At 41.3% G+C, this 26,443-nt stretch overlaps 1 protein-coding gene across 8 annotated transcripts in view; it reads right to left on the bottom strand.

The window, feature by feature from the left end:
- FMNL2 (formin like 2) overlaps positions 1-26,443 on the bottom strand; it is a 259,334-nt gene that overhangs the window by 88,007 nt on the left and 144,884 nt on the right. For all 8 annotated transcript variants that reach the window (XM_084643238.1, XM_084643243.1, XM_084643237.1 and 5 more), the window contains exons 3-5: positions 11,062-11,142; positions 6,997-7,073; positions 1,502-1,585 (exon numbers count right to left, since the gene is read on the bottom strand). In XM_084643238.1, coding sequence (XP_084499364.1) covers positions 1,502-1,585; positions 6,997-7,073; positions 11,062-11,142 — 242 coding nt within the window. The remainder of the gene's footprint in view (positions 1-1,501; positions 1,586-6,996; positions 7,074-11,061; positions 11,143-26,443) is intronic.

Genomic DNA, 26,443 nt, shown 5'->3' with positions numbered 1-26,443 from the left:
ACAGACAGGAATATCCATTCTATTCAGCACAGCTTATTTTCTCAGCCATTTAAAGAAATCATAATCTTACGCATATCTAGCTAGATTACTTACTAAATTCTAAGACTCCATTCCTGTTCTATCCCTGGCAAAGCAGCATACCAACAGACACAGACCCTTTGTTTCTCTCCCTCCTCCCAGCTTTTGAAAGTATCTTGTCTCCTCATTGGTCATTTTGGTCAGGTGCCAGCGAGGTTATCCTAGCTTCTTAACCCTCTACAGGTGAGAGGATTTTTCCTCTGGCCAGGAGGGATTTTAAAGGGGTTTACCCTTCCCTTTATATTTATGACAGGCCCATAATGAGTTTTTCCAACTTTGCATTGTTTTAATACAGAACAAATAACAATACATTTGGAAGTGTTGTCTAGTAGTAAGGTCAGACAACTGGGAGCCAGGACTCCTTTTTTATTCCTAGTTTTGCCATTGACTTCCTAAGTGGTCTTTTAATAGATATTCTCTTTCTTGAAATCTACCTATCCATAAAAGTGATCTGATTATACCTACCCAGCTTTAACAGAGTATTGTGAGAATTAGTTAATGTGAGTATTTTGCTTTGAACTTCATAGGTATTATATCATAATACAACATGGCTGAAAAAATTGTCTGGGTGTACTTAGTTCAACCTTGCCCATATATTTAAGAATATAATGTCCATTACATGATCTCATGATATTTGAGGGAAGGAACACAAACAGTGGGATCTAAAAGAAGCTTTTGGAAAGGAAGGTAAAAAATTGGCCATTTTTCTTAGGCCAATATCTCGATGTAACGCAAAATTTATTCATTCTTTATTGTACTTTGTCACACTAAGAGGGGATCAAGTTAAAACAGATGTGATTAATCTTTAAAAAAAAACTGCTCTGACCAGTGGTGGATTAGCCACTGGGCCAACAGGGCCTGTGCCCAGGGCCCCCCCCGCCAATTGGGGGCCCCCCAGAAAAATGGGCGCTCCTGCATCCCCATCTGCTCCACCCGCCTGGCGCTCCTGCCAGGGAGTGGGGTAGGGCACGGGGGGATTGCCCCGCTCCGCCTGGCGCTCCTGCCAAGAAGCAGGGGAAGCTCCCTCACCCCGAACTCACTTCTCTGGCATGAGTGCAGGGCAGGGGCAGGAAGCAGGACGGATTGCAGGCAGAAGGAGTGGGGAGGGGTCCCCACTTGCTCTGGCCCAGGCCACACAAATCCCTAATCCGCCTCTGGCTCAGATGGCATAAATATACAAGCAAAGTTTTTTGTTTTCCTTCTCTCTGCAATATGCTCTGATCCAACATTTGGGATCTAATTTTGCCATTTGCTCTGATTCTAAGGAACCTACATAATTCTGTGCAAGCTACTGCAATGGAAACAACTTTACTGGAATAGTACAGCATCTGACTAGATATTACTCTCTCTGTCAGTCTATCTATATTACACTATGTTGTTTTGTTTTGCGAACCCTGATGAACATAAGCCATGTTTTACTTACGTGACTGCGTACTGTGCAAATGACAAATATTCCACCAGAACATCCAGGCCTTTGTTTTCTTCATTCAAAAACTCCCTGACCCACCTGTTAGAAAAATCATTAGAGATCAGTGGATTTCATTGTTCAGTGCAGGGGCATATCTGACGAAATTCTTGTTTCAGTCAATCTACAAAAACATCCATTGTGTGAAAAGAAATATATTGAGCAAATGCTTTTCATTTCTCACTCAAGAAGCGAGGGTTCACAAATATACCTTTGTGTGCAGCATCACAAATAAGAAAACGTTTTCTACCATTAATATCTATACCATGCACACTTTGCACTGCTCAGGAAAACCTACACAGATATATTGCTTTTTTTTTCTTTTTAATAAAGAAACCTGGTTCTGGTAAGTGCTGCCCATTTCCCCATAACAATTAAATTCCTGTTGAAAGGTCCAGTATAATTTGGAGTAGTTAGTAGACACGTACCATGACAACACTACCAATGTAGCTGAAGCTTCCTTCCAAACCCACATTCATCTCCTTTTTGGCACAGCAAGCTGCTCAAACCACGGAATCAGCCAATACTAGAGCAGCATTTATGGGCTTCTTGAAATGCAAGAGTCATATGAATTGGCTTCATTTTTTCCATGTACCGGCATTTAGTGATCTTTCAAGAAGTTATAGGCAACAAAAAAGCTAAGGAATAATAACATCAAGGCTACACTATGATGTACTTCATATCTCTTTAAAAAATAAGCTTTCCTTCTCATACTAATATGAGATCACATTTTTTAAAAAGGCTTTAACCTGTTAAAGTAAATTCAAGCCCCTAAAGCAGAGCCGTGCAAAATATTTGCAACAAAATTTGAAATCCTGCAAAACATTACTGGTTATTATTGGAAAAGTGAAAAATTCAGGGCTAGTTTGCTAAGGTTTGAGAATCTTGACCTAGTTTTGAGCAAACCCAAGGGGTGGAGAATGGGTGGAGATTTGGCTTCATCCCTCATACCTCCTCAACACACCAACCAGCATAGCGAAGTATTTATCAGTAGCAGAATATTTACCCCTGGAATAAGTTGAGAGCCAGGGAGTGAATTATGACACAAAGTTACAATTCCCTCCCTAGTTTGCTCTTGGGGCAGCGCATTTGTGCGTTGCCCTTCACTCAGGGCAGATTGTAAATTTACAATCTAGCCTTGAGTTATTCTTTAGGCCTTATGTTTTAGAGCATACTATTTACGTTGTAGAATAAACATCTTGGTATGTATTTTACTCCTGGGGGCATTCTGCACCAAAAAATTAAAAATTCTGCGCACAATATTTTAAAATTCTGCACATTTTATTTGTCAAAATAACACTATATAATCATACCAGTTTCAATTATTTTGATATTTTTTTTCAAAATACCTGTCAGCAAATATGTCTGTAACAGTACAGACACACACAAAAATTCCCTCAGGAGTAGAAAGTTAAAGAAACCCCTATAACAACCCAGTTCCTGTTTCTCTGACACTTCCCCCGCACCTCCCGAAGAGCCCAGCCGGTAGGCCAAACACCCACAACCTCCTCCAGAGCCCAGCCACAGGGCCCCCCGAGTCCAGATACTTGCAACCCCCCCAAGCCCAGCTGCGGGGCCCCCTGGCCCAGATACCCACACCCCTCCCCCCAGAGCCCAGCCACAAGACCCCCCCAATCCAGATACCCACAGCCCTCCCCCCCCCAAGCTCAGCCGTGGGTGCCCCCCCTTGCCCAGACACCCACCCACTCCCCCCAGAGCCCAGGGACCCAGAGGGAGAAACAGCCTGATGCTCCGTCCCAGGCTTCACGGAGATTCCTGTGTGCCACCCTCTCCTTCCCTCAGGGCATGCTGGGAATTGCAGCAGCCAGGAACCCGCTAGCTCCCTCCCCACAGCTGTGTCTTCTATGTGCGAGCTGGGCTCTGCAGGGCCAGCAGCCCCTAGTGGTGGCTAGCAGCACTGCAGCCCATATCTGTGGGGAAAGGAAATCTGTGCACATTTTCTGAATTGCGCAGTGGGGCAGAATTCCCCCAGGAGTAGTATATGATCTACATTTTGCCACACATATCTTTCATCCAGTTGACTGAAGGAAAATATGCATTTTGGAAATTGCACTGATTTTGTAAGACTGTATTATTTACAAAATATGCCATAATGGTTCCTTCTGGATATCTGTGGTAAGTCATACATTTGTATTTGAGAATGACACAGCCTGGATGCTTTTGGACTCTAGTGAGAAATTATTTATTCTGGAAAAGGGGAGAAATAAAGCAGAAAACATAGCAAGGACTCAGGAGATGGAGTGCGTTTAGATGTTTGCCACATACCAAGAGCATCCAAGTGTTTCAAAATGGTGCTATATACGTATCTAAAATGGAAAACTATTATAAAACACAAAGTTCACACTGTATTGGCATCTATATATTCATTCAAGTACTAAGACGTTGGACCAGATTCTGTTCTTAGTTACATCCATGTAAATATGGAGCAGCTCTACTGGGGACACTTAATTTTCTGCAATACTTTACTTCTGTTAGCATAAAGAGTTTGCTCTTTCACCTCTCCATGCAACCCATAGTGATTTCATTTTCTCTGCAGCTATTTAGCAACTCCCAATCCCAAAGTTGTCAGCGGATATGGCTGCATTTCCCCCAGATTTATGTTACCTTTTAAAGCAACTCTCAGCCCTTGGGACCCCTACCAGCACCCATGTTCTGTACCTTAAGGAGCTCTTAGCATAGCTATAGTCAGAAACTATTATCTTCCAAAAGAAGTGTCATCATTCAGCCAATGGTGAGGCCATGGCCAGCCAACACTAGCATTAAGAGTCAAACAAGCAAAAGCGGCTTTTATAGTTCTTCTCTTCCCTCAGGCTGATCTGAGTTTACCTCAGAAAAATTAAAGTGTCATTCTGTGAAACAGACTTTCCTTAATGATGCCACTTATTCAACTTTGTCCTCCAAGATGAAGTTGTCTTGTAGTGATGATGTGATATATGTGTAATATCCCAAGAAACTTTGGGACAGTGTCAATGTTCTGCAGGCCCTGCTTAAGGGATTCCAAACAGCCCTGATGAAAACTGAGAGCACTCCATTAAACTGAGAGAGGTGCCATGCCAAGCCCCCACTGCTATTCATTACAATGGAAAGGATACTTCTCTCAACTCCCATCCCAAATTGCTTACAATTAACCATAAAAAACTATGCAAAAAAACCCAACAAACTATTTTATCCAGGCAGAAAATAAGACTTGCTACACTTCTCCCACCACAGAGGTAGGGCCTCAGACTTCTACCAAAACATCAAAAGGCTGTAGCTCCCTGGAGTGCTGATGTCTGGATTTGATTCTATGAACAACACGTGGAAACAACTCCTTCACATTTTCAAATCTTGTAAGACGGAACATGTCAAGAATTTCCACACAAAAACATAGGCTATGCATTATGATATTCCTTGTCTCTTACAGTCTGCCAGAGAAGCACATAGGATTATTATATATTAATTTCCAGTAGCACCCATAATATGCTCAAAACTTAATGATCCCAAAAATACCCCTTCCCAAAGAAGCTTACAATCTTGTACAGGGTTAAGAGAGGCTTTCTTTAAAAAATCATTAGACGGGGTGGGGAGAGGGGAAACTGTCACCTTTAGAAGAATTTTTTGCTAAAGAACCCCTTTATCAGGTAAAGTCAGCCTTGGGTGAGTTACTTACTTTACACTGTGTGGCAAAAGAGCCACACATCACCACTTCGATGTTATCAAAGAATTGCACACATTTCAGCCACAGTCAGCCATGGACTTTAATGGGATTTGAAAGGCTAACTCTGGTGCAAGTCTCCAAAAATTCAAGAGTGAGCTGATGTGCTGAAAACTTCCACTGAAAATTCCATGGAAAAAAAATTGTCCACAACATTTTATAGCTTGTACTTTAGCTGCTGACAAACTGCTACGATTGCTTACAGATTGCATTGGCTTACTCTGGAAGATTCATCCTGAAACTTTGCAACCCTGCCAACACTGTATTAGAAATGATGGTTTCAACTTCAGTATTTGATGGTCAATTTGACTTCATTTCTGTAATGTTTCAGAAAGTCATTTGACATTTTGTGGAAATCCCAGACATGCACTGTCCTACTGTATTTCATCACAGCTGGTTGCCAACTGCAGTTTTGGCTCTTAAGGAGTGGAATCTTGATTTTAATCCTCGATAATCTGAGACTGTTGCTTGCTCCCATATTTAGTCTCTGGGATTTAGCAGCACACCACAACATACCATGGAACAGACATACAGCTCTCATGTAGCTAAGCCAACAACTATTCCAGGCCCATGTAAGGAAAGAGGCCCATTGGAAAGACATCACAAAGACTGTGCTCACAATGTTTACTGAGACTACTGCCATCACCCCGGGACAGAGGTTCCTCAGACAGATTAGTACCAGCTCTTTGTCACATCAGCCTAAGTAAGCAAATGCCTCAAATTTATTTTTAAAATATTGAGTCATTTCCCACTGTCCAGGTCTTAGCTGGCAGTCCAGGGACTCCCTGATAGTGCTGTAGGTGCAGAAATGCTCCTGTCCGTGCAGACAGTTCAATGTCTTTTACCCTGTCTGCCTGATCCAGAGTCAAAATCAGTTACTTTCTATGACCTCTGTGCCAAAGAAGCTGGCAGACAGAGTTTTCTGTTGAAGGAAACCCAGTGTGATTAAGAAAACAGCTGTTTTTTTGCATCAGTCAAGCTGATAACAACTACTCCTTTCCTTGTTTCATCAAGATATAATCGCCAAGTGCAGAAATCTACCTCAGGAACCTATTTTAGGTGCACACATACTAGAACCATTTAACAAAGCTTTAAAGAAATCTTATTTTGGTCTGACATGCTAATGCTGAATAACTCTTCAGTTTCTGAGACAGGTTCTGAGTACAGGTTTGCAAAGTTGATATAAATAAGCATTTGAAATGGAATGTGGAATAGAAAAAGGTAATTCTCCAAAATTCATTTTCCTATTAATATTTGAAGAAAGTTTTGTGCTTGTGAAAGTATTAGCTAGCAGTAAGGCATCATGCAAACATGAAATGCAGAAGTTTCCAAAACAACATCTCATTGCTCCTCTGCAAAACTATTACTATTCCAGACCTGAGGTTTCCTGAGCAGAAGCTATAAAACGGGGAAGTGGGGGGGGAGATAGAGAGTGGTTGACTAAACTGCAGACCCTATCAGTCTCATTTCTCTTCTGATTTACCCCAGGGCCTGATACAGCTCTTAAAGAAGTCAATGGCAGTCTTCCCATTGACTTCAAAGGCAATTGGATTGGGCCTACAATGAGCAGATTAAAATTGAGCCTTCAGGGATGACCAGCTAACACGTTAATGTACTCCACAGCCCAAATCCCAGCCTTCTAATCTTTAGTGACCAATACATTAGGCCACCTCATTCTTTAAAGAGCATGGAGATATTTGCCCAAAGCTAGCAGTCAGTGGATATTAATAACTCTTACCCAATATGATTTGTTCTTAAAGAAATTTCCAGTTCTCGTAGTACTTGCGTAGATTCTTGGACTCGTCTTCTGAATTTCTATAATTCAGTTGGGGGAAAAAATACTTGAGAAACATATTTGGACTCACATGACGCTATTCAAAAATGCCATAATCCCATAGGAGACAGAATATGTTAAATATTAAAATATATTGAGCACATTTCCAAATCCTGAGAAATGAAAGACTGTTAATCAGACTAGCAACTAAAAGACACTCAGAAATATAACTCCTGCTTCCAAATACAATTTTGTAATTTCCTCATTTGAAACTGTGGAAGTGAAAAGGAGAATTAAAATTCTGTAAAGGAATATATATTTCTTTACAATACAATTTCTATTTTAGCACCCAAAATTTCAGACAGTTCCAGCATAGGGACATGATTTTCAGCAATGGCCAATAATTTTGCACCTGCAATCTTGTCTCCACAACACAAGAGTTGTTGGCATTTACATCTGACTACCTGATTTGTAGGTGCAAACAAATAACCAGATATCTCAGTACTACAATCTGTGTGCTGTGATTATTTGTAGGTGCAAAATTAGAGGCTGGAATGAGGCCCAGATCAAATGCAAATATCAGTAAACTACTGAGTTATAATACAGTACAGAACTCTCTAATAATCTTGCTTTATTTTGAATATCTCCCATCGGTGCAGGTCCACCAGTGGCAGCAAGAGTGGGAATGCGTGAACCCAGGAAATTCAGAGTTGAAGCCAACTCTATCCTTATCTTGAACAGTCCAGCAATGTGAATGAAGAGCAGTTTGAATTGTATAACACTGGTCTGTGTTACACTGAATGTGGTTTTTGGCCTTGAATCTCTTTGGGGATTTTTCTTGTGAGAGAGGAAATGTTCCTGTACGTTTCTTACTATATCACCGAATGCTGATTGCTGATCACATTGAGGCCATGTCTACACTACCGTGGCACACCAATGGTGTCACAGCTATGCTGCCAAAGCACCATAGTGTAGATTCTTCTTACAGAAATGGAAAGGGGTTTTCTGTCACTGCAGGGGCTCCAATTCCCTCAAGATCGCTGTGTCGTGATGTAAAAACACATCTCTTTTCTTTTTGCAATGAAGACAAAGCCTTAGTCTAGTGTTGCAGTGGCGATGGGAAAGCTGGGAAGGTGGAGAGACAGAGGTGGGAAGAATGTTCCACAACTCCCTGTTGCATGGTTATTATCCTCCAACAGGGTTGCTGTGTGCAACCTGGAGCAGAGACAATTAAGTGTTCTGTAATTTATAAGACTATAAGAAGCCACCAGACTGTGATTTGCTTAGCAATATATAATTTAAACATGGCTAACCTAAGTGCTTGAAAATGCAGCTCACAAGGGGAAAATAGCTATTTTTCCAGGAGACTTTGAGTACTCAAATGAATATTATATGACAGTGTTTGGAACTACCTCCTCCTGACCATACAAGCATTTAGGATACAAAATGCTGACACAACCTTAATTACAGCAATAATTATGGTAATGTGAATACTCCCCCAAGCATCAGCCCAAGGAGCCCATTTGTAAATCTTTCCCCTTTGCAATCTGGGCTGACTAGTTATATAAAACAAAACAAAAGAGAGAAACTTGATTAAGTTATTTTTAGGTTACACTGATTTTGTCATAATGGGGGAGTCTGACAATAGCACTAGGACAAAAAGGGTTTCAACGTGCCCAGGGACTGACCACAGAGCAAACCAAACACTACATGAATCTGAAAAATGCTCCAGGAAAAAACAAAGCCCCTGTTTACCATTTGGTTTATTTTCTTTTCTTTCTCTTCTTACTATAATCAGCTGCGGACAAATTTAAAGTTAAGAATGGCATTTCCTTCTTGTCGCTTCCCACAACGAGAGGCATTGTGTCAGAAGATACTTTTATTGCAGCCTTGAAGACATGAGCTAATGAAGGCCAACAGGAAAGAAAATGATACCTAGTGTATGCCCCATTGTATTTCTTCAATAGCATAGGCCCACCTCAACTCCAGTGGTGTGTGGTTGGTCCTGGGCTTGGAGCATTGTGGCAGGATACGTATTTTACCACAAGACACCGGTTAAGCTAATTGTATGGCAACACAAAGCAGTGATTGTTTAAGCTGGAAGACGGAGAACCAGTCATTGATAGGAGCTATGCTTTGGTTTTTTTTTTTTAAGAAAAAAGCTGTTAAAAACATCAACACAATATGAGCAAACAGCTGAGGTAAATAAATACCAGTGATTTGAAATGTATTTGAAAGCAAATTGGGATGAGGCCCCTTGTGAATGTACTACCATGTTCAAAACCCCAGAGACTAAACTCCTCTTTTTATCCACAGGATAGCCAGGACAACAGCTATGCAAACTTCCCCAACTGAGCTGCCAGTGTGCCTCCATCTTGACCCCAGAAAAACCACGACAGGACTATGTAACAGTGTTCGTCTAAAACACTCCTGTTAGCAGGTTTTGATCCTGCTGGGAAAGGATTACAGGAGCTCTGCTGACATACTGAGGCAGGTGGTTCATTACCGTTTCTGACGTAAAGGAGGTGGAAACAGTTCTCTGAAAAAAGAGGATCAAGGGCTCATCGTTGGTGGGCTGTTTTAGGCAAACACTGGTAGTCCATCTCAAACACAGGGCTGGTCTACACTTAAAACTTCACATCCCTGAGAGATGTAGTTAAGTCAACCTATGCCCAGGTGTAGATAGCACTAGATTGATGGAAGAATTCTTCTGACAACCTAGCTATTCGAGGAGGTGGATTAAGTAAAATGATGGAAAAACCCCTTCTGTCACTGTAGCAAGCGTCCACACTACAGCAGCGTAACTGTAGCATGGCAGCTATGCCGCTGTAGCGTTAATAGTGTAGAAATATCCATCTAGGTCTCAAGTTCATTTCAGGTCTGCTGTTCACCCTCCATTTCCATTCACCCCTTGACCTCTTTGATGAGATTGCCAAGAAAGGGTCAACTAGTGCCAAAGGTGGTAGTTTTTGTTATGAGGTTTCAGAGTAACAGCAGTGTTAGTCTGTCTTTGCAAAAAGAAAAGGAGTACTTGTGGCACCTTAGAGACTAACCAATTTATTTGAGCATGAGCTTTCGTGAGCTACAGCTCACTTCATCGGATACATACCGTGGAAACTGCAGTAGACATTATATACACACAGAGTGGTCACTTTGGATGGGCTACTACCAGCAGGAGAGTGAGTTTGTGGGGGGGGGGGGGGGCGGAGGGTGAGAAAACCTGGATTTGTGCTGGAAATGGCCCAACTTGATGATCACTTTAGATAAGCTATTACCAGCAGGACAGTGGGGTGGGAGGGGGTATTGTTTCATGGTCTCTGTGTGTATATAATGTCTACTGCAGTTTCCACGGTATGCATCCGATGAAGTGAGCTGTAGCTCACGAAAGCTCATGCTCAAATAAATTGGTTAGTCTCTAAGGTGCCACAAGTAGTCCTTTTCTTTTTGTTATGAGGACGAACAGCTACTAGGAACCGCACTGAGAACACAACAAGCCGTTAAATCCATCTTTCCTTATGCCAGATGTTTCTTTTATTTGTAACATCTATTTAACTCTTTGCCTAATGAACTGTGAAAACAGCAATGCTCTAACAATTTCTCTTTGATTCCATCTGTTTTGTTAGGACTGGAATCTGGGAGACTTTTGCAAGCTTGGTCTACACCTAAATCTTAAGTCGACATCGCTACTTCACTCAGGGCCATGAAAAATATCATGCCCTTTGCAACAAAGTTACGTCAACCTAACCCACACTGTAGATACAGCTAGGTCAATTTTTCTGTCAACCTAACTACCACCTCTTAGTGAGGTGGATTACCTACATCAATGGAAAAAACCCTTCCATCGATGTAGGAAGCATCTGCACGACAGCGGCACAGCTGCAATGGCATAGCTCTGCCGCTGTAGTAGAGACATGGACTTCAAGATTTTTACAGGGCCTTTCACACACAGGGAGGAACTCCAAATCAAAGATGATTCTGCCTATTAGTGCGGAAGTGAGAGCATACTAAAGGACACAGAATACTTCTTACCTTCCTGGTTACTGCTGGATCGAGATAGCCCTTTAATTTCTGGATATATGTATGTGGAGGATTCTTCACTTGAAATCTTTCCTGCAGAGAGCACATAATCATCAGATATTCAAGCAGTGACTCACTGTATATTCTAACTATATATTATAAATTTCAGCTGCATATATCTGAAACTGTAAGATAAACCCCAGTTGTCTGAAAGCTCTGGAAGAATTAAATATAAGAGAGATGGTTGTATAGGTTTGTTTAAAAGATGTCACCACAAAGGCTGGCACACATTTTACAATTTGGAATAACATTAAAAACATAATGGACAGGCCAAGATGGTTTCCTTTATGGAAGAACCCACATTTTTACAGTTATTCATATTTCAAGAAACGGGAAATGGGGGTTGTTAACTTTATAGGTGATTTTTCAAAATTATAAATTAGTTTGCAAGCTCTTCTGGGCAGGGATCACGTCTTTGTGTGTGTTTACACAAGGCCTATGAAAAGGGGGGGAGCGCTAACTGTAACAGTGACATTTCTCATATCACAATCTGTTCAGACGTCCTAAACTGACTGAAAGTTATACCACACAAAGTACCACTCATAGGCAAACATTCTCCTATCATAGGGTATATATCATTACAAAACTAAAGGGGGAAGAGACTGAAGTGGCGAGTAGCCTGAAAAAAAATTAGAGATAGCATTTGCCTTTCTAATATTGACTCCTTTTAAAAAGGCTTTTGAGGTGATGTCCAGCTGGAGTTAACAGCCCTTATTATATACAGCCAAGAGTATTCTGAATACTCACTACTCACATACTTTCAGTCTGATGCTGGCATCCTTGCACAGAATCATTGGTGTTTACACTAACTGTAAAGTACATGTAAGGGTGACAAGCACAAATCGAAGAGCTACCAGGGTACAGCACTGGTTGGCTCTGCTACATGGGATTTTTTATACTTCTCACACTTTCCCTACCCCTTCCCTGGACCTCTCTTCCATTTTCTGCACTGTCTTGGACATTTGGAAGAACCTTTCTATCTGCATCCATGAGAAATTTTACTTTAATTCCTTAGGATGACAATGCTCTTATTCTCCTTGAGAAATCAGCTTTTCCAGTATATATTTAACTTACACATGCTTCCACATAACATTGAAGTGTTTGTTTATCCTACATCAATATGCATTAAATCCACAATGTCCACATGCTACTTTCTATGTCAACACAAATCCTGCACACTAATATGTTTACCACACACAGGAACTGACTTTTTCTACCACTATCTGCCAACATTGTTTGAATGTTGAATATATTGACAACTGAGGAGAATTCTGCTTGAAGAGAGTTGAAAGCTCTGTTGTTTTCCTAAAACAATGATAAACAATCACATCAGACTTTCCATTTCTATTTATTCCCTTCTGGTCTATACTCCAATCCACCTGCCTGTCCTCTTGATATCAATTCCTAGAAGATTATCTAGGCTTTTACATAGGTAGAACATTTCCATCCCCATTATCAGGTCAGCTCCGTGAATTTCTATTCTATATTGATATTATTCCACTTAAAAGATCAGCTAGGATTACAGCTGTCATAGGTTTGGTAGCTAAAGCCCACCTAAGTGCTGAAAGAACTGCACAGGGCCAGGATCAGCTATGCAATAATTACATGCCCTCTCTAACACTTGACTCAGCTGCTGTCCCACCAGGACTAAGAGATGGAGAGTCAATAGATATGACTCTCTATTGAAAATTCCATTTCTCCCATTACAATTATATAAACTCTCATTAAGGGCCTGATTGAACCTCCCAGCACAGGACCACAGAGAGGGTTGCTACAGAATCTTTTATGGCTCAGGAAGGCACAATGCCTTCCAGTTGTTCACTGAAGTGCAGGTGGAGCATGCTCCCTGAATCATCTCTTGGGAGGGTAGCCATCTGGTTAAATGTGCCCTAAAGTGTGTAAGAGGACCCAGGCTTTCCTCTGCATCTAGGTAACTCGTGAGCCAGAGTGACTTGTGCCCCAGGGCGTTCTAGCAGGGAGCAGTGTCTTAACCAGGAATTGCAACAGCACTGGGCCTCTCATCAGGGGGCTACAAAGGGTATGTCTACACTGCAACTAAAAACCCACAGCTAGCCTATGCCAGCTGACTCGGGCTCATGGGTTTCGGGCTAAGGAGCTGTTTAACTTAGGGTGACCAGATAGCAAGTGTGAAAAATCGGGATGGGGTGGGGGGTAATAGGCGCCTATACAAGAAAAAGACCCAAATATCGGGACTGTTCCTATAAAATCGGGACATCTGGTCACCCTAGTTTAACTGTAGTATAGACATTCAAGGCTTAGGCAGAAGCCCAAGGTCTGGGACCTGCAATGATGGAGGGTCCCAGAATTCAGGCTCCAGCCCAAACCCCAATGTCTGCATAGCAATTTTTAGCTGCGTAGCCTAAGTCCTGCGAGTCTGAGTAAGCTAACCCAGACCAGCCACAGACGTACCACAGGGCTTTCATCCCCATGCAGATGTACCCAAAGATGGTTTTTTGAGCCCTTCCAGGCTAGAGCACTTGTGCAAGAGGGAGGCACAACAGGGGAACTCCAACAGTGGATCAGACCAGTGGTCCTTCTAGTCCAGTTGTATGTCTCTGGCTAGCCAGGTCCAAATGCTAGGTGCAAAAAGGAAGGTATAAAAAATCCTGTAGTGAACATTTGTTCCCTTCCTGTCCTCTGCAGCTGATTCTAATGAGAGAGTAAATATTTTTGTTAGCAGAAGTTGTAAGCCACTTCATTCTTAAGCTCCTGCAGAAGTTTTGAGTACATACCACTCACTCCTAGTAACTTGTTGCTCTTTAATATATCAGGTCTCATCAGCACTTTCTCTTTTAACATCTCAATCACAGACAGTCCTCATCTTTATTACTCAAAAAGAGTAGGAGCTCAAAACCTAGCCTACACTAGAAAAGGTTTGCCTATGTACCTATTGCTATCAAACCTATTAGTGTAGCTGCAATAGCGGCAAAAAGTGTTTTTGCTGGTATAGCGTTTGCCAGTTGTCTGAGTACAATGGGCTATATGGCAAAGGACTTTTATGCTAGTGTAACTGCATCTACAAAACAGCTTTTGTTGGTATAGAAATGTCATGAACAAAATCACACACCTACCCAACATTACTATCCTGGCACTAGGCCTGGCCTAATTCTCTGCTGGTGTAACTCCATTAATTTCAATTCCATTGACCTCAATGGGGTAATGTCAGCAGAGAATTTAGCCAGAGGTCTGAAAGAAAGTCTCTCCTGAAGATATTGAACTGAATTAGAGCCAAATCCCTATTACTTAAAGGCTGAATTATAATCTTTTCTTGAATCAACTCCTGTGTATTACACATGACTAAGATGCAAATAGCCTCTATTCATGTGTGATCTAGAAAGAGCGGTCCAAGAAGCAATCCGAACCTTGTCCCACTGTGACATTGACCATTTTGTTTGTGGGTAGATGAAGTCACTCATTATCACTGGTTTATTAGACTTAATTGCCTCTTTGATCTTCCTCACCATTATTGTTTTCCTGCTCTGGAAGCTAGTGGTCAAATACTGCTTTATAGTTTCGTTTTTATGCACTGGGTTTTGTATCAGTATAAATTTACTATATGGGCACAGATAGGTTTTTTTTTCTGTTAGATTCTGCAGAATCTATTAAGCGTAGTGCATATTTTAATCTATCTTTACTGTATAGATACTATAGCCAGGTATCACAGTATTGATTTATCATTCCACCATGCTTCAGAAATGTCTATTATGTCATTCCTCTATTCCTAGTATGTAGAACGTTTCCCTCTAGGTCACCAACTAATGTTTTGGAGGTTCTCATGTTGGCTTATAAACTTTTATTATAGTTGGGCCATATGCCTGTTTTCATTTATTTAACTTCTTAATCTAACACCCTTTCACTTGTATGGAATTTACTTCTGTGATCTCAACCTATCCATCCTCCAGTTCAGCTCTAATACAAAGTAATACCTATGTATGGCAAACATTCCCAGCAGATGGCTGTCCAACTTGAGGGCTCCTTATCACCTGTCAGCTTTCTCCCAGTTCTTTGTTTAAATACTTCCTCCAAAGGAAGGATATTCCTTAAAATATTTTAATATCTGAGCTAGAAACTTGCTTTTGCTTCAGTTAAACTACAGTTCATCTCTTCCATACAGACTGTCTCTTCTCCCAAAAGTTCCCCAGGCCAGTACATTGAAACAATCTGGTCCCAAGCCTCTGTCCTCATTTTCAAGGATAGTTTTGGGTTATAACTGCATTTAGTCTAGTGGGTTTTTACTGTTTTATAGGTTATGGGCTGGACAGTGACTTCCCCTGTATGGTACACAAGGAGGAACCAGAGCTCTCCTTAGTGGGCACCTGTGCAAGGGGCTGTCAAATTCTTTGATCCTTGTGCTCTGGCACACAAAGAAGGCCTAGGGTTGTCTAGCTGGATTGATAAGGCAACGATACAAGAAGGCTGCTCAGAGCAGGAGAAGCTGCAGAAGGGAAGGCTCTTGTACCCACGGGGAAAGATTGTGCGAAGGAGCAGAAAGGAGGCCAGTATTAAGTGAGCAGAAGGAGCTGAGAGAGACAAGACAGGCATGGAGGAATTTGAAAGAAAATAACAATTTTCATTTGATTCCAGTATGTTTATTATTATTATTATTATTATTTCTCATAGACTTTAAGGTTAGAAGAGACCATCACGATCACCTATTCTGACCTCCCTCCACACTGGCCACAGAACCTCACCCACCCATTCCTGTAATAGGCCCATAACCTCCGACTGAGTTACTGAAGTCCTCACATTTTTATTTAAAGACTTCAAGTTACAGAGATTCTATCATTTACTCCAGTTCAAACCAGCAAGCAATCCATGCCTCACACTGCAGAGAAAGGTGAAAAACCCCCAGGGACTCTGCCAATCTGACCCGGGGGAAAATTCTTTCCCAGCTCCAAGTCAGTTAGACCGTGTTAGCATGCTGGCAAGACCCACCAGGCAGACACCTGGAAAAGAATTGTCTGTAGTAGCAACTCAGAGCCCTTTCCATCTAGTGATTCATCTCCAGCCACTGGAGATATCTGCTAATAGCAGTCACAGATCGGCCATATGCCATTGTACGCAACCTCATCATATCATCCCCTCTGTAAATTTATCAAGTTCAGTCTCAAAACCAATTAGGTTTTTTGTCCCCACTACTTCCCTTGGAAGGCTGTTCCAGAACTTCACTCCTCTAAGGGTCTGTCTACACTACCCGCCGGATCAGCAGGTAGTGATCGATCTATCGGGGATCGATTTTATCGCGTCTAGTGTAGACACGATAAATCGATCCCCAATCGCTCTGCTGTCGACTCCTGTATTCCACCATGGCGAGAGGCAGAAGTGGAGTCAATGGGGGAGTGGCAGCAGTCGACCCTGCACCGTGAGGATGTGAGGTAAGTCGACCTAAGATACGTCGACTTCAGCTACGCTATTCTTGTAGCTGAAATTGCGTATCTTAGGTCAAACCCCGCCCCCGTGTAGACCAAGCCTGACTGTTAAAAACCTCCATCTAATTTCAGACCTAAACTTGTTAATGGACAGTTTATATTCATTCGTTCTTGTATCAACACTACCCCTTAACTTAAATAGCTCCTCTCCCTTCCTAGTGCTTGTCCCGCTGATGTATTTACAGAGAGAGCAACCATATCTCCCCTCAGCCTTTGTTTTGTTAGACTAAACAAGCTAAGCTACTTAAGCCTCTTCTTGTCAAGGAAGTTCTCCATTTCTCTGATCATCCTAGTTGCCCTTCTCGGCACCTCTTCCAGTCTGAATTCATCTTTCTTAAACATGGGAGACCAGAATTGCACACAGTATTTCAGATGAGGTCTTACCATTGCCTTTTATAATGGCTCTAGCACTCCCCTCTCTCTACTGGAAATCCCTCACCTGATGCATCCTAGGATCACATTAGCCTTTTTCACAGCCACATCACATTGGCAGCTCACAGTCATCCTGTGATCGACCAATACACCCAGGTCTTTCTCCTTCTCTGTCACTTCCATCTGAACAGATAAGCTAGAATTCAATTAGTAAATTCCATGTCTGTGCCTTTGACTAATTTTGATTGATCTGATTTTGCCTAAGTATTTCCCCACTTCACTGACATGCTAATATAGTCTAATGGTGAAAAATTCTCATCTCAGTGTGAGATATACAGTATTTCCGATGGATGCAATGGGAGGGGAATGCAAAGCTCTACAGCATTTTCCCAACACATAGGATAATTTGGTGAATCTTGTAGGGAACCACTGGATGAATCATAAATCTGGCAGCCAGAATCCACGACATGCAATATCTAATTACACACTGATATAACAAAAATATTGTTTGTTATGCCTGTTCCATAGTCAGACAGACATCTATTCTATAAAACTGCTGGGAAATTTACATTCTTCCATGGGGAATAGGCTGTATTCAGACCTGTTAAGAGCAGTACTGAACATTCTGATACTTGAATCTTGGAGGAATTTTAAACTTCTTTCCCTTAGTTTGAGAGAAAGCTCACATAATAACTTCTGTAACTGAAATGTGAAACCCCCATTTATTAGGTCAAGATGAAATCCTGAGTACATGATCTGTAAGTTGTTTCATAATGAGTGGTAGATTCCTGCTCAGTATTCAGAAGGCACTGTCATATACACTGAAAGTCATTGCAGTTATTTTCTTGCTGCCTGCTGCAAAAATATAATTAATCATCATCATCATAAGTAGGAATGGTCTTAAAATCCTACCCTTTGCTCCACCAACCTCTGGCTGAAATTCCTTCCAAATGCAATACTTCTTCCTTCTTTTGCAATGTTTTTAATCTTTTAAATATTTTCGTGCAAGTTTAGTGCTGATGTAAGGGCTGACTGAGAACCCTGCAGATTGACATCCCCTATTTTACCGACAAAAAGCACAGCTTCCTGGCCTGTGCAACTGTTCAATGCAAGCTTCCCCATGTAAACCTCCAGCACTCACTGGAGGGGCCATCTCTGAAAGTAATTTTGTCTTCCAGGTCAGTGAGAGCCTGATCTTGCAAAGTGGGGAGTGCTCCAGGAAGCTGTTGAGCACCCATAATATTTGCTGGCGTCAAGGAGAAGTGGTGGGCTCTTAGGTCCTCTGCGCTGAGAGGAGGCAAAATTAGAGACAGTTTTAGCTGATAAATATTGTAATGTGGTCAGTTATCCTCTGGGACCTGAAGTAAATCCACCAAACTCATTCTGTACAGGCTACTCCTTCTTTTACAGAATGATTCTCATCAAAATTGCCCATGTAACAGGCCTGATTCACCAATGCCCTGCACCTCATGTAGGGCACTTACACCAATGCAAAGCAGGTGCAAAGCACGTACTAGTCTGATTTGGAAGCATGCTACATGCCCTTTGGATTCACTTTGCACTGTTGTAAATGTCAGCACAAGGTGCAGGACAACCTTTTCATTACATAATCAAAGTATTCTTGTCAAATGATAAAGACACTCTCTTAATTTTATATATCCATTGGGTTAATTGGCAGTAATTTACAATTATTCAAGCCCCTGTATATTTTCATGCCATTTGTGTTTTGACTCCCTTACACAGACAAGATGTTACAATACATAGTGATGGATAAATCTCAGACACCTTAGAGCACTGGTTTGCGTTAGTATCCAAAGCTAGGTTTGTCTATTTAACCCTCTGAACACATGTAACTCATCTCTCCTTCTCACTGGGTCCATGTGATCCTCCTGCTTCTGACCTTATTCCCAATTCTATTACCCAAACCTTGGCCCACAAACACCTACTTCTGTTCCAGCCCTGTCACTTGCATCATTTTCACTGCTATTGCTTCCTCCCGACCACCTTTATAGATGAGAACCTAGCAGGTCTTGGGTCTCGTGCTTGGCCCCAGTCACCTTGCTGCTAGCTTCCTGAGGGCAGAGTGTGCTGAACACCGCTTCTAAAAACCCAATCGTAGCAGGAAATTTCAAAGGCTCTAGGTATACAGTGCACTCTGGGCCACAAAAACAAAAATGCCTTAAAATGTTTTTAACTGCAAATTAGTGACAGGAGAGGAATCAGGGACTAGATCAGGATGAAAATGCAGAGTAGACAGGGAGTTAGGACTCAATGGAAGGGGATCTGAAGTTTGGGGCTGAATTTTTGGGGCATTCCTGTTTTGTCTGAATGGGACTGCCCATTCTAAAGCTAACACAACAGGATGGTACTGAAAGGTGCAATGGAAGGCATGTTTCCTTCATAACAAAGGGCTTGGCTACACTTGCGAGTTACAGTATAATAAAGCAGCCCTTGGCGCCCTAGCTCACTCCCCATCCACACTGGCAAGGCACGTAAAGCACTCTGACTCCACGGCTACAGCACTCCTGGTACTTCACCTCGGCGAGAACATTAATGCTTGTTGCGTAGTGGCTGAAACGCCGGGGTGTCAGTGTGAACAAGGTGTTGCATTACTGCGCCCTGATCAGCCTCCAGAAAGGTCCCATAATCCCCTTAAGTCAAGCAGCCACTCTTCTCATTGTTTTGAACTCACTGAGGAATGCGGATATGCCCTTCGAAAGCTCCGAGACAAAGTGAGCCATTACTGAGGAATGCTGTGTGTGAGAGAGAGAGGCGGGGAGGAGGGGGAGGTCTGCTGCTGTCTGAACTTACAAGACAGCAGGCTGACATGCTCTCAGCTCCCCCAAAACCCACTCTCTCTCCCCCCACATACACACAACACACTCCCTGTCACGCTCCACCCCACCTCACCCCATTTGAAAAGCACATTACAGTCAATTGCATGCTGGGATAGCTGCCCATAATGCACAGCTCCCAATGCCGCTGCAAGTGCCGCAAATGTGGCCACGCCAGTACGCCTGAAGCTGTCAGTGTGGACAGATTGCAGCGCTTTCCCTACTGTACTCTACGAAGGCTGGTTTAACTCAATGCACTCTACATCTGCAAGTGTAGCCATACCCAAAGTCCTTCTCAGCTTCCAAATCAAGGGCAGCAATGGTTTTAACAAACACAGCTGTCAGGTCAGGTGACCTAAATAGGCCGTACCTTGAATTTGTTTTCTCTATGGACAATGAAGGCTTGCAGGAGGAACAGGTGTGAGTGTGCACTTCCTTATCCCCACCTCCCTGTAAACTAACACAAGCTGCACATTCCATATCTAGGTGCTCGGTCACAAGCAAGCCGACAGTGTTAGCACGGAAAACCCAGAGCATTCTGACTTCATCACCTATTTGCTCTGATTTGGGTCGAGTTCAGTGGCTGAGAGTCTCTTCCACATCAGCAGGATATTTGGAAAGTAAATGTGTTTTGGGTGATGGGAAAGAAGGCATATTTGTAGCTTCTGACCCTTGACCATACTCTTTTAATTAAAGAACAAAGACATACCAAGACAAAGGGTTTAATTCAGAGCTGGTATAAGGAGGTACAGTTCCACTGACTTCAATGGAGTTGCACCTGCTTACACTAGTTCTGAAACTGGCCAGTAGAGTGTCATGAAATTACGTGTTTGAAACTTCAGTGTTTCTAAAAACCTTCTCTTCCTTAGAATTGTCTGTCTCTGTGTGTATACAATTACCTAGGAAATTGCTTAATCGTAGTTCAATTGCTGCTAATTGGAGCTGCTATCAGAATGTTGTGAAAAGCACTGAAGTAGACAGATGCAAGGAGTTAAGGGTATGTTTCCACATGATGTGCAGAGGCTTATTCATGCAGCCTCCTCTAGTGTTAATGGAAGTCATCTATAAAGCTATGAACCACGCAGAACACATACCCCCAGCAACTGACTGTAAAGAAACAGAGATCACACGGATATAGCTGAACTAGAGGAAACCCTCATGGAAGTAGGAACACATTGTGTCCTAAGATGTTATGAAGGGCACATTTTTATAAAATGAAAAATAAAATAAATATATAAAATAAACTACTTTGAATAGCAAGATGTTAACTAATATTTGGGATATATTCACTGTATCGTTATTTTTGGTGTGCTCTTTACAGAGTGTTACTGGATTGGATCACATTTACACTAGGCCCCTTTTATGTCACTCTGACAACAGGGACTTAAAGTGAGAGTAAAAGTCATTAAAAATTTAAAAGTAATGTACACCCATATCAACTCATGCTAAAGCCCTTCCCTTACCAGAGCAATGTAAAGGGGCCTTAATATAAATAAGAATCTGTCCCATTGTGCACTGCTGTACAGTTGCCACTTTTCAAGTGATAGGTGAAGTAGTGGTCAGTTATAAATCTAGAGATACTGTAGAGACTGAGTTTTAAAACTGGCCTCCAATGTTGTGCCTACGTTTCTATCTAAAATTAATTACAGGGGAAAATGGTAATAATGTACAATCAGATAGCTAGATAACCAAATGTCACCATCTGCAACTACAACTGAAGGAGCAAAATAGCAGGCACAAAATTGGAGGCCAGTTTTACAAATAAAGCAGGTAATTTACAAGTCATAAGGACAATTAGTACAAATTAGAGTGTATCCAATTCAATTCTTCCTGAAAATGAACAGTTTGAATCTTGAAAAGGGTCAGAATAATACCACCAAAAGGCTTTTTTCCACATTAGTTTGAACAGTTTAGTCCCTCTCTTCTTGGGAGTTCTTCATGGAGATATAGCTTGGATATGTTTAGTTTAATTCTCAAGAGCAGAGCTTTTATTCTTTGGCTGCCTTGCACTTATTTAATAATCAGGCATTATATGTTAATACAAGCTTTTCCTAGCTGCCAATTTTAATATTTTTAGTCTTCTGAGACTAAACCAAGACACTTAGAGGACTTTAATTAGCAAATTTATTATCGTTTCCGATGCTGATCTTTTTTCTGTTTATTTGTTTTCTCAAAGTCTATCAATAATTATTCACCGACATAATCGTCTTTAAAACAGCAATGAATTTTTTTTTAAAACAGCTCCTTATTGTGCAAAGCACAACGGAATTCTTTGAGTTGAGAGACACAAAGTAAGTCATTATTAGCAACAGCAGGCATCAAACATGTTTCTTTCTAATCAATGATCAGTGGTTTGAAATGTTTACTAACCCTGAAGACATTTTTACTAGTCCATCAAAGTGCTTCCAGCCCTAGAAAGTCACAAGGGGTCAGACTTTAAAATCACATCATCCTGGCTATGACTATCACCTTGCTTTTCCCCTGATTCAACTGTTTTATATTAGAAGCCATGTCACAAATTGATATAGTCAGAGATTAATGCTTTATAATATTTGCTATCTGAGACTCCAAGATGCATTCAAAATGCATAAAGCTTTGGCTTGTACCTCTCGCATTTATAAAAGGAAAGCAGCCACTAAAATTATGCCAGAATTCAAGTGAGAGGAAAAAGGCAAGACGCTAATCAGAACAACAGGATTTTATGAATTGATATTTTGCCTCTCATTTGACCTGCAAATGAATGTTTTACATTATTGAAAATCTGGGAATTACCTGCTTTCTGGACAGTGGTACATAACACACAGCTAACCATTCTGACTACAGTGTAACAGAACTGATCCAAAATTGAATACAGCAAGTTCTAGAAGCCAAGCCAGTGTTATTTTCAATCCGTGAAATAATATTTTTGTGCACAACAGCACTTTATCATATTTTGGTTTAGTTCCTTACTTACCACTCCCATTTCACTTCAAAGAGACCTTTCAAATTTCATATGAATAAGAAGCATTGTTCATTTAAAGGATCCAGGAGAGGCAGCCACATATAATTGAATAACAACCTGCTAGCTTTTGGGCAGTTTGCCAACTTCATCATCTTCAATTCTTAGCGTTACATCTTCAAAGCAATGTGCAGCCAGCTATTTATTTATTTATTCATTCAACCTCAGCCTCTCCTCAGGACTATTATTCCCATTTTACAGATGGAGAAACTGAAAGGTTAAGTGACTTTCCCAAGGCCACACTATTAGTCACTGCCAGGATTAGAACTCAGGAGCTTCTGACTCTTGCTTTTGTGCCCAGGTTACTAAACCACACTCCTCTAATTCAACAGCTCTGCTCCATTCTAAGTGAAGGGTTTACTGGAGACAATTGTACCGCCAGCTACAACTTAGAAATATGCTATCTGTATGCAAGTCCAATAAACATGTTTTCCAAGTGTTAACCCCAACAGATTCAAAATATCTCTGCATAGCATCTAAAAATGATTCATTTCTATTCAGATGAGAAAAAGTGTCTCTATCAGATCCCTGCTGACTAGAACACCTGCCATCTTCCTTTTAAATAGATAATATTAATTTAAATTCTCTAATCTCTGACATATTCTTGGCTTTGTGCCATGCCTGAGAAGACACAGTACTTAATTAAATAGTAAAGCAAAAGTTATGCCAATATATTATTTTCCTCTTTTCTTATGACCTTCTGAACCTTAGATCTTGAGCTTTTCTATTCCAATGAGTTCTCCATTAAATACAATTCATGCAATGGCTTTATTTCAGGCTTTGTCTTCATTTTAAATATCTTTATCACAATCTTTAGTCCACCCAAGAAAATAATTTTTCTTAACTCTGTTAGCTGATGATTGTAAAGAGTTTGGTTATACTCTGAGAAGCTGTTGCCTAAAAATAATATCCTGTGGTCCTGTACAGTAGAAATTCACTAACCTGCACTAAGGGTTTGATCCAAAGCCTTGTGAAGTCAATGAAAAGATAGCCATTATTAACTTGAGTGGGTTCTGGATTGGACTCTCAAGGATGAGGTCTGCCAGGGACTGTTGAGGTTTATGGAGCAGCAAAGTACCAGCCCACCAGTCAACTGTAAGTGCTCTACTCATATTTCAAGGCATTACTGGCTATCAGGGAAAAGGCAGGAGGTTCAGTGGTGTTAACCTGGGGTGGGGTTAACACACTGGCCCAACAGCAAAATCTCATTGGTCTGTGTTTCAGTGAGTGGCACCCCCAAAACTCCATACGCAGAGAGGATTTGATCTTTGTTGACATTCTACTGTATATGTTTTCTACCGAGACTGAAAACTCAGCCTGTGATCTGAAAATCAGGGTGGGTTCTTTTCTGGCTTTCACAGCATCACCAGTAATAAAGATTCTGCAACAAGAATTTCACTGGCAATATGACTGCTGCTGAACAAGACGGAATGGAATCAATCTCACTTGTCTGCAGCTATGCTAACTCTGCAGAGATAACAAGAGAAAAAAGCTGGTTTGTCAATAAAGTAAGTAGATGTGAATCACAGACTGACAAAGAGACCAGAAAACTAGATGGGAGCTTGCAATGAATTATAGCGATAAAAACAATAGATGCTACACTAGTTTTCTATGCAGATGCATCACAACATGGAGTACTGATGGCACATCAGTTTCTGTAAAATTTGATATCTTATTAAAGAAATACTAAGGCGTGTATTTACCTTTCAGATAAGAGCCTACATTGAGGCAGTTGCACATACCCCTAGAGACTTGGTTTACTCAGTCAGAAATTCTCTGTGCAGCCTAAGAGAGCACATGTTGGAGAGGGAGCTCCAGCAACTACTTACAGCGTGCAGTGCGTGTTCCTCTTGTGGTGACTCGATTCAACTAGCTGATGCAAAAGGGAGAATGATGATCGTTGCTTGAATCCCACCCCCTTAGAACATTTTAGAACTAGTAGATGCACTGATTGTGTCAGTTCCCTGTGCAGGGATGGACACGTGCCATTTCCTTCTTGCACTCGTGCATAGCGCTATGCCACAGTGTCTAGTGCTTATGACTACAAACACAAAACAATTGCCTGAACTCTGGGATTCTGCACTGTCTGACTGACACTAAGACAGTGCTTTTCACAGGACATTCACATTCTTCAGCTACCACAAATGACAGGTTAAAAAACATTGTACCCTTTCGCTCTCTCTATATTTACACACACACAAACACACACACCCCTCGCCCCATCCCATTTTTGGCTATTAATAGTTGCTGTCAAGACAAATATGTTTCCAAAATAAAAATGTATATGGCAAGGGGTTTAAAACTATTTGAACTTATTTTTTTACCACACGTACTTAGAATTTAAAATTTAGATTCAGCTCTCCAAAACTTAAGAGGAGAAATGTAAGCCAGTTTGTAACTTCATGCCATATAGTTATCATCAGTTCCTCTCATTGCAATCCCAGAGATTTATAATGAGATAAAACAAAGCTAATAGATGACAATGGGATCTATCCTACCTTCAGTATGCATGTAACTTATATTAACATCAACAGCACCTGTTAACCTGCAATGAGGGAAGCAAAATCTAACGATTCTAGTCAATCCTTATTTATCAGCTATGTAGCCAGTAAATTATCTTATCCTGAACTTTCAGTAGAACGGTAGGTTTTTTATACTAATGCTTAAAGACTGTGGAGTGGGGGTGCTACATACAATTTATTAATTATTATTATTATATATTTATTTTATAGTGCCAAAAATGGTGCTATGCACTTCACAGAAGACAAAGTGGGACATTCCTTGCCCCAAAGATGATACCATCTACATTTCAGACATGACATATTGAGTGCCCAAGAAAAATTGCAGGGAAGCAATGAAATGAGGAAGAACACAAATTACCCCAGCACAGCCATGTGGATAAACTGCTTGTGTGTTTTAACTTCTTGGGGGATGTAAAGTTGTCTGTTTGAATAAGTAATCAAATAAAGACACAACACAGTGAATATTATTGTCTCGGTTCTTGTGGCCATCTTGGATACAACTCATAGAACAGGTAAAGAAAAATTGTTGAATGTATTGTGCAAACTCTTGAGATTACACACGTGATCGTAGGAATCCAAGCCTGTCATTAATTAGACGCCACCCACACACAAGCCTCCCATTGACTTTATTGGGATACCTGCACATGAAACAATGGCACAAACATGCCCTAAGGGAGAAAGGGCCTGACTGTTTTTGCCTCCTCTGTGTGTGTGTGCACGCGTGTGCATAATAGAATGTCTCTTTTGCCTGGTGACAGCCAGCGATGAAAACCCCCTGGCCCACCTGTGACAGAGGATATCAGTGCCTCCAAAGGAGCCCCCCTCACTCCTGGGTACAGCCAGTGTTCAGTAAACATTCACGCAGCACTGACTGCCTTGCCAACACTAGTGTCTCTCTAAAATTCCTTTCCTCAACAATGTTATCAAGGAAATATTGGCCAGCCTACTTCAACAGCAACTATTCAATATACCAGCAGATCATGACACCATCCTATCTCAAGGGGCTGTTGACCCAGCTCAGGACCTTGCCTGGGTGGATGGAATTAGCTGCACTCATTCTTCTCAAATAGATCTCAGATCGCATGATGGGCAGCTGCTCCTTGTCCCCCATAGAGTCTTACAGGCCTAAATCCTGTCACTTCTATTTTTTTGTATACT

The sequence above is a fragment of the Lepidochelys olivacea genome, assembly GCF_965140295.1.
Source record: "Lepidochelys olivacea isolate rLepOli2 genome assembly, chromosome: 11".
Taxonomy (NCBI): Eukaryota; Metazoa; Chordata; order Testudines; family Cheloniidae; genus Lepidochelys; species Lepidochelys olivacea.
Note: the sequence above shows the minus strand (reverse complement) of the source record. Positions and strands in the feature narration are given on the sequence as shown.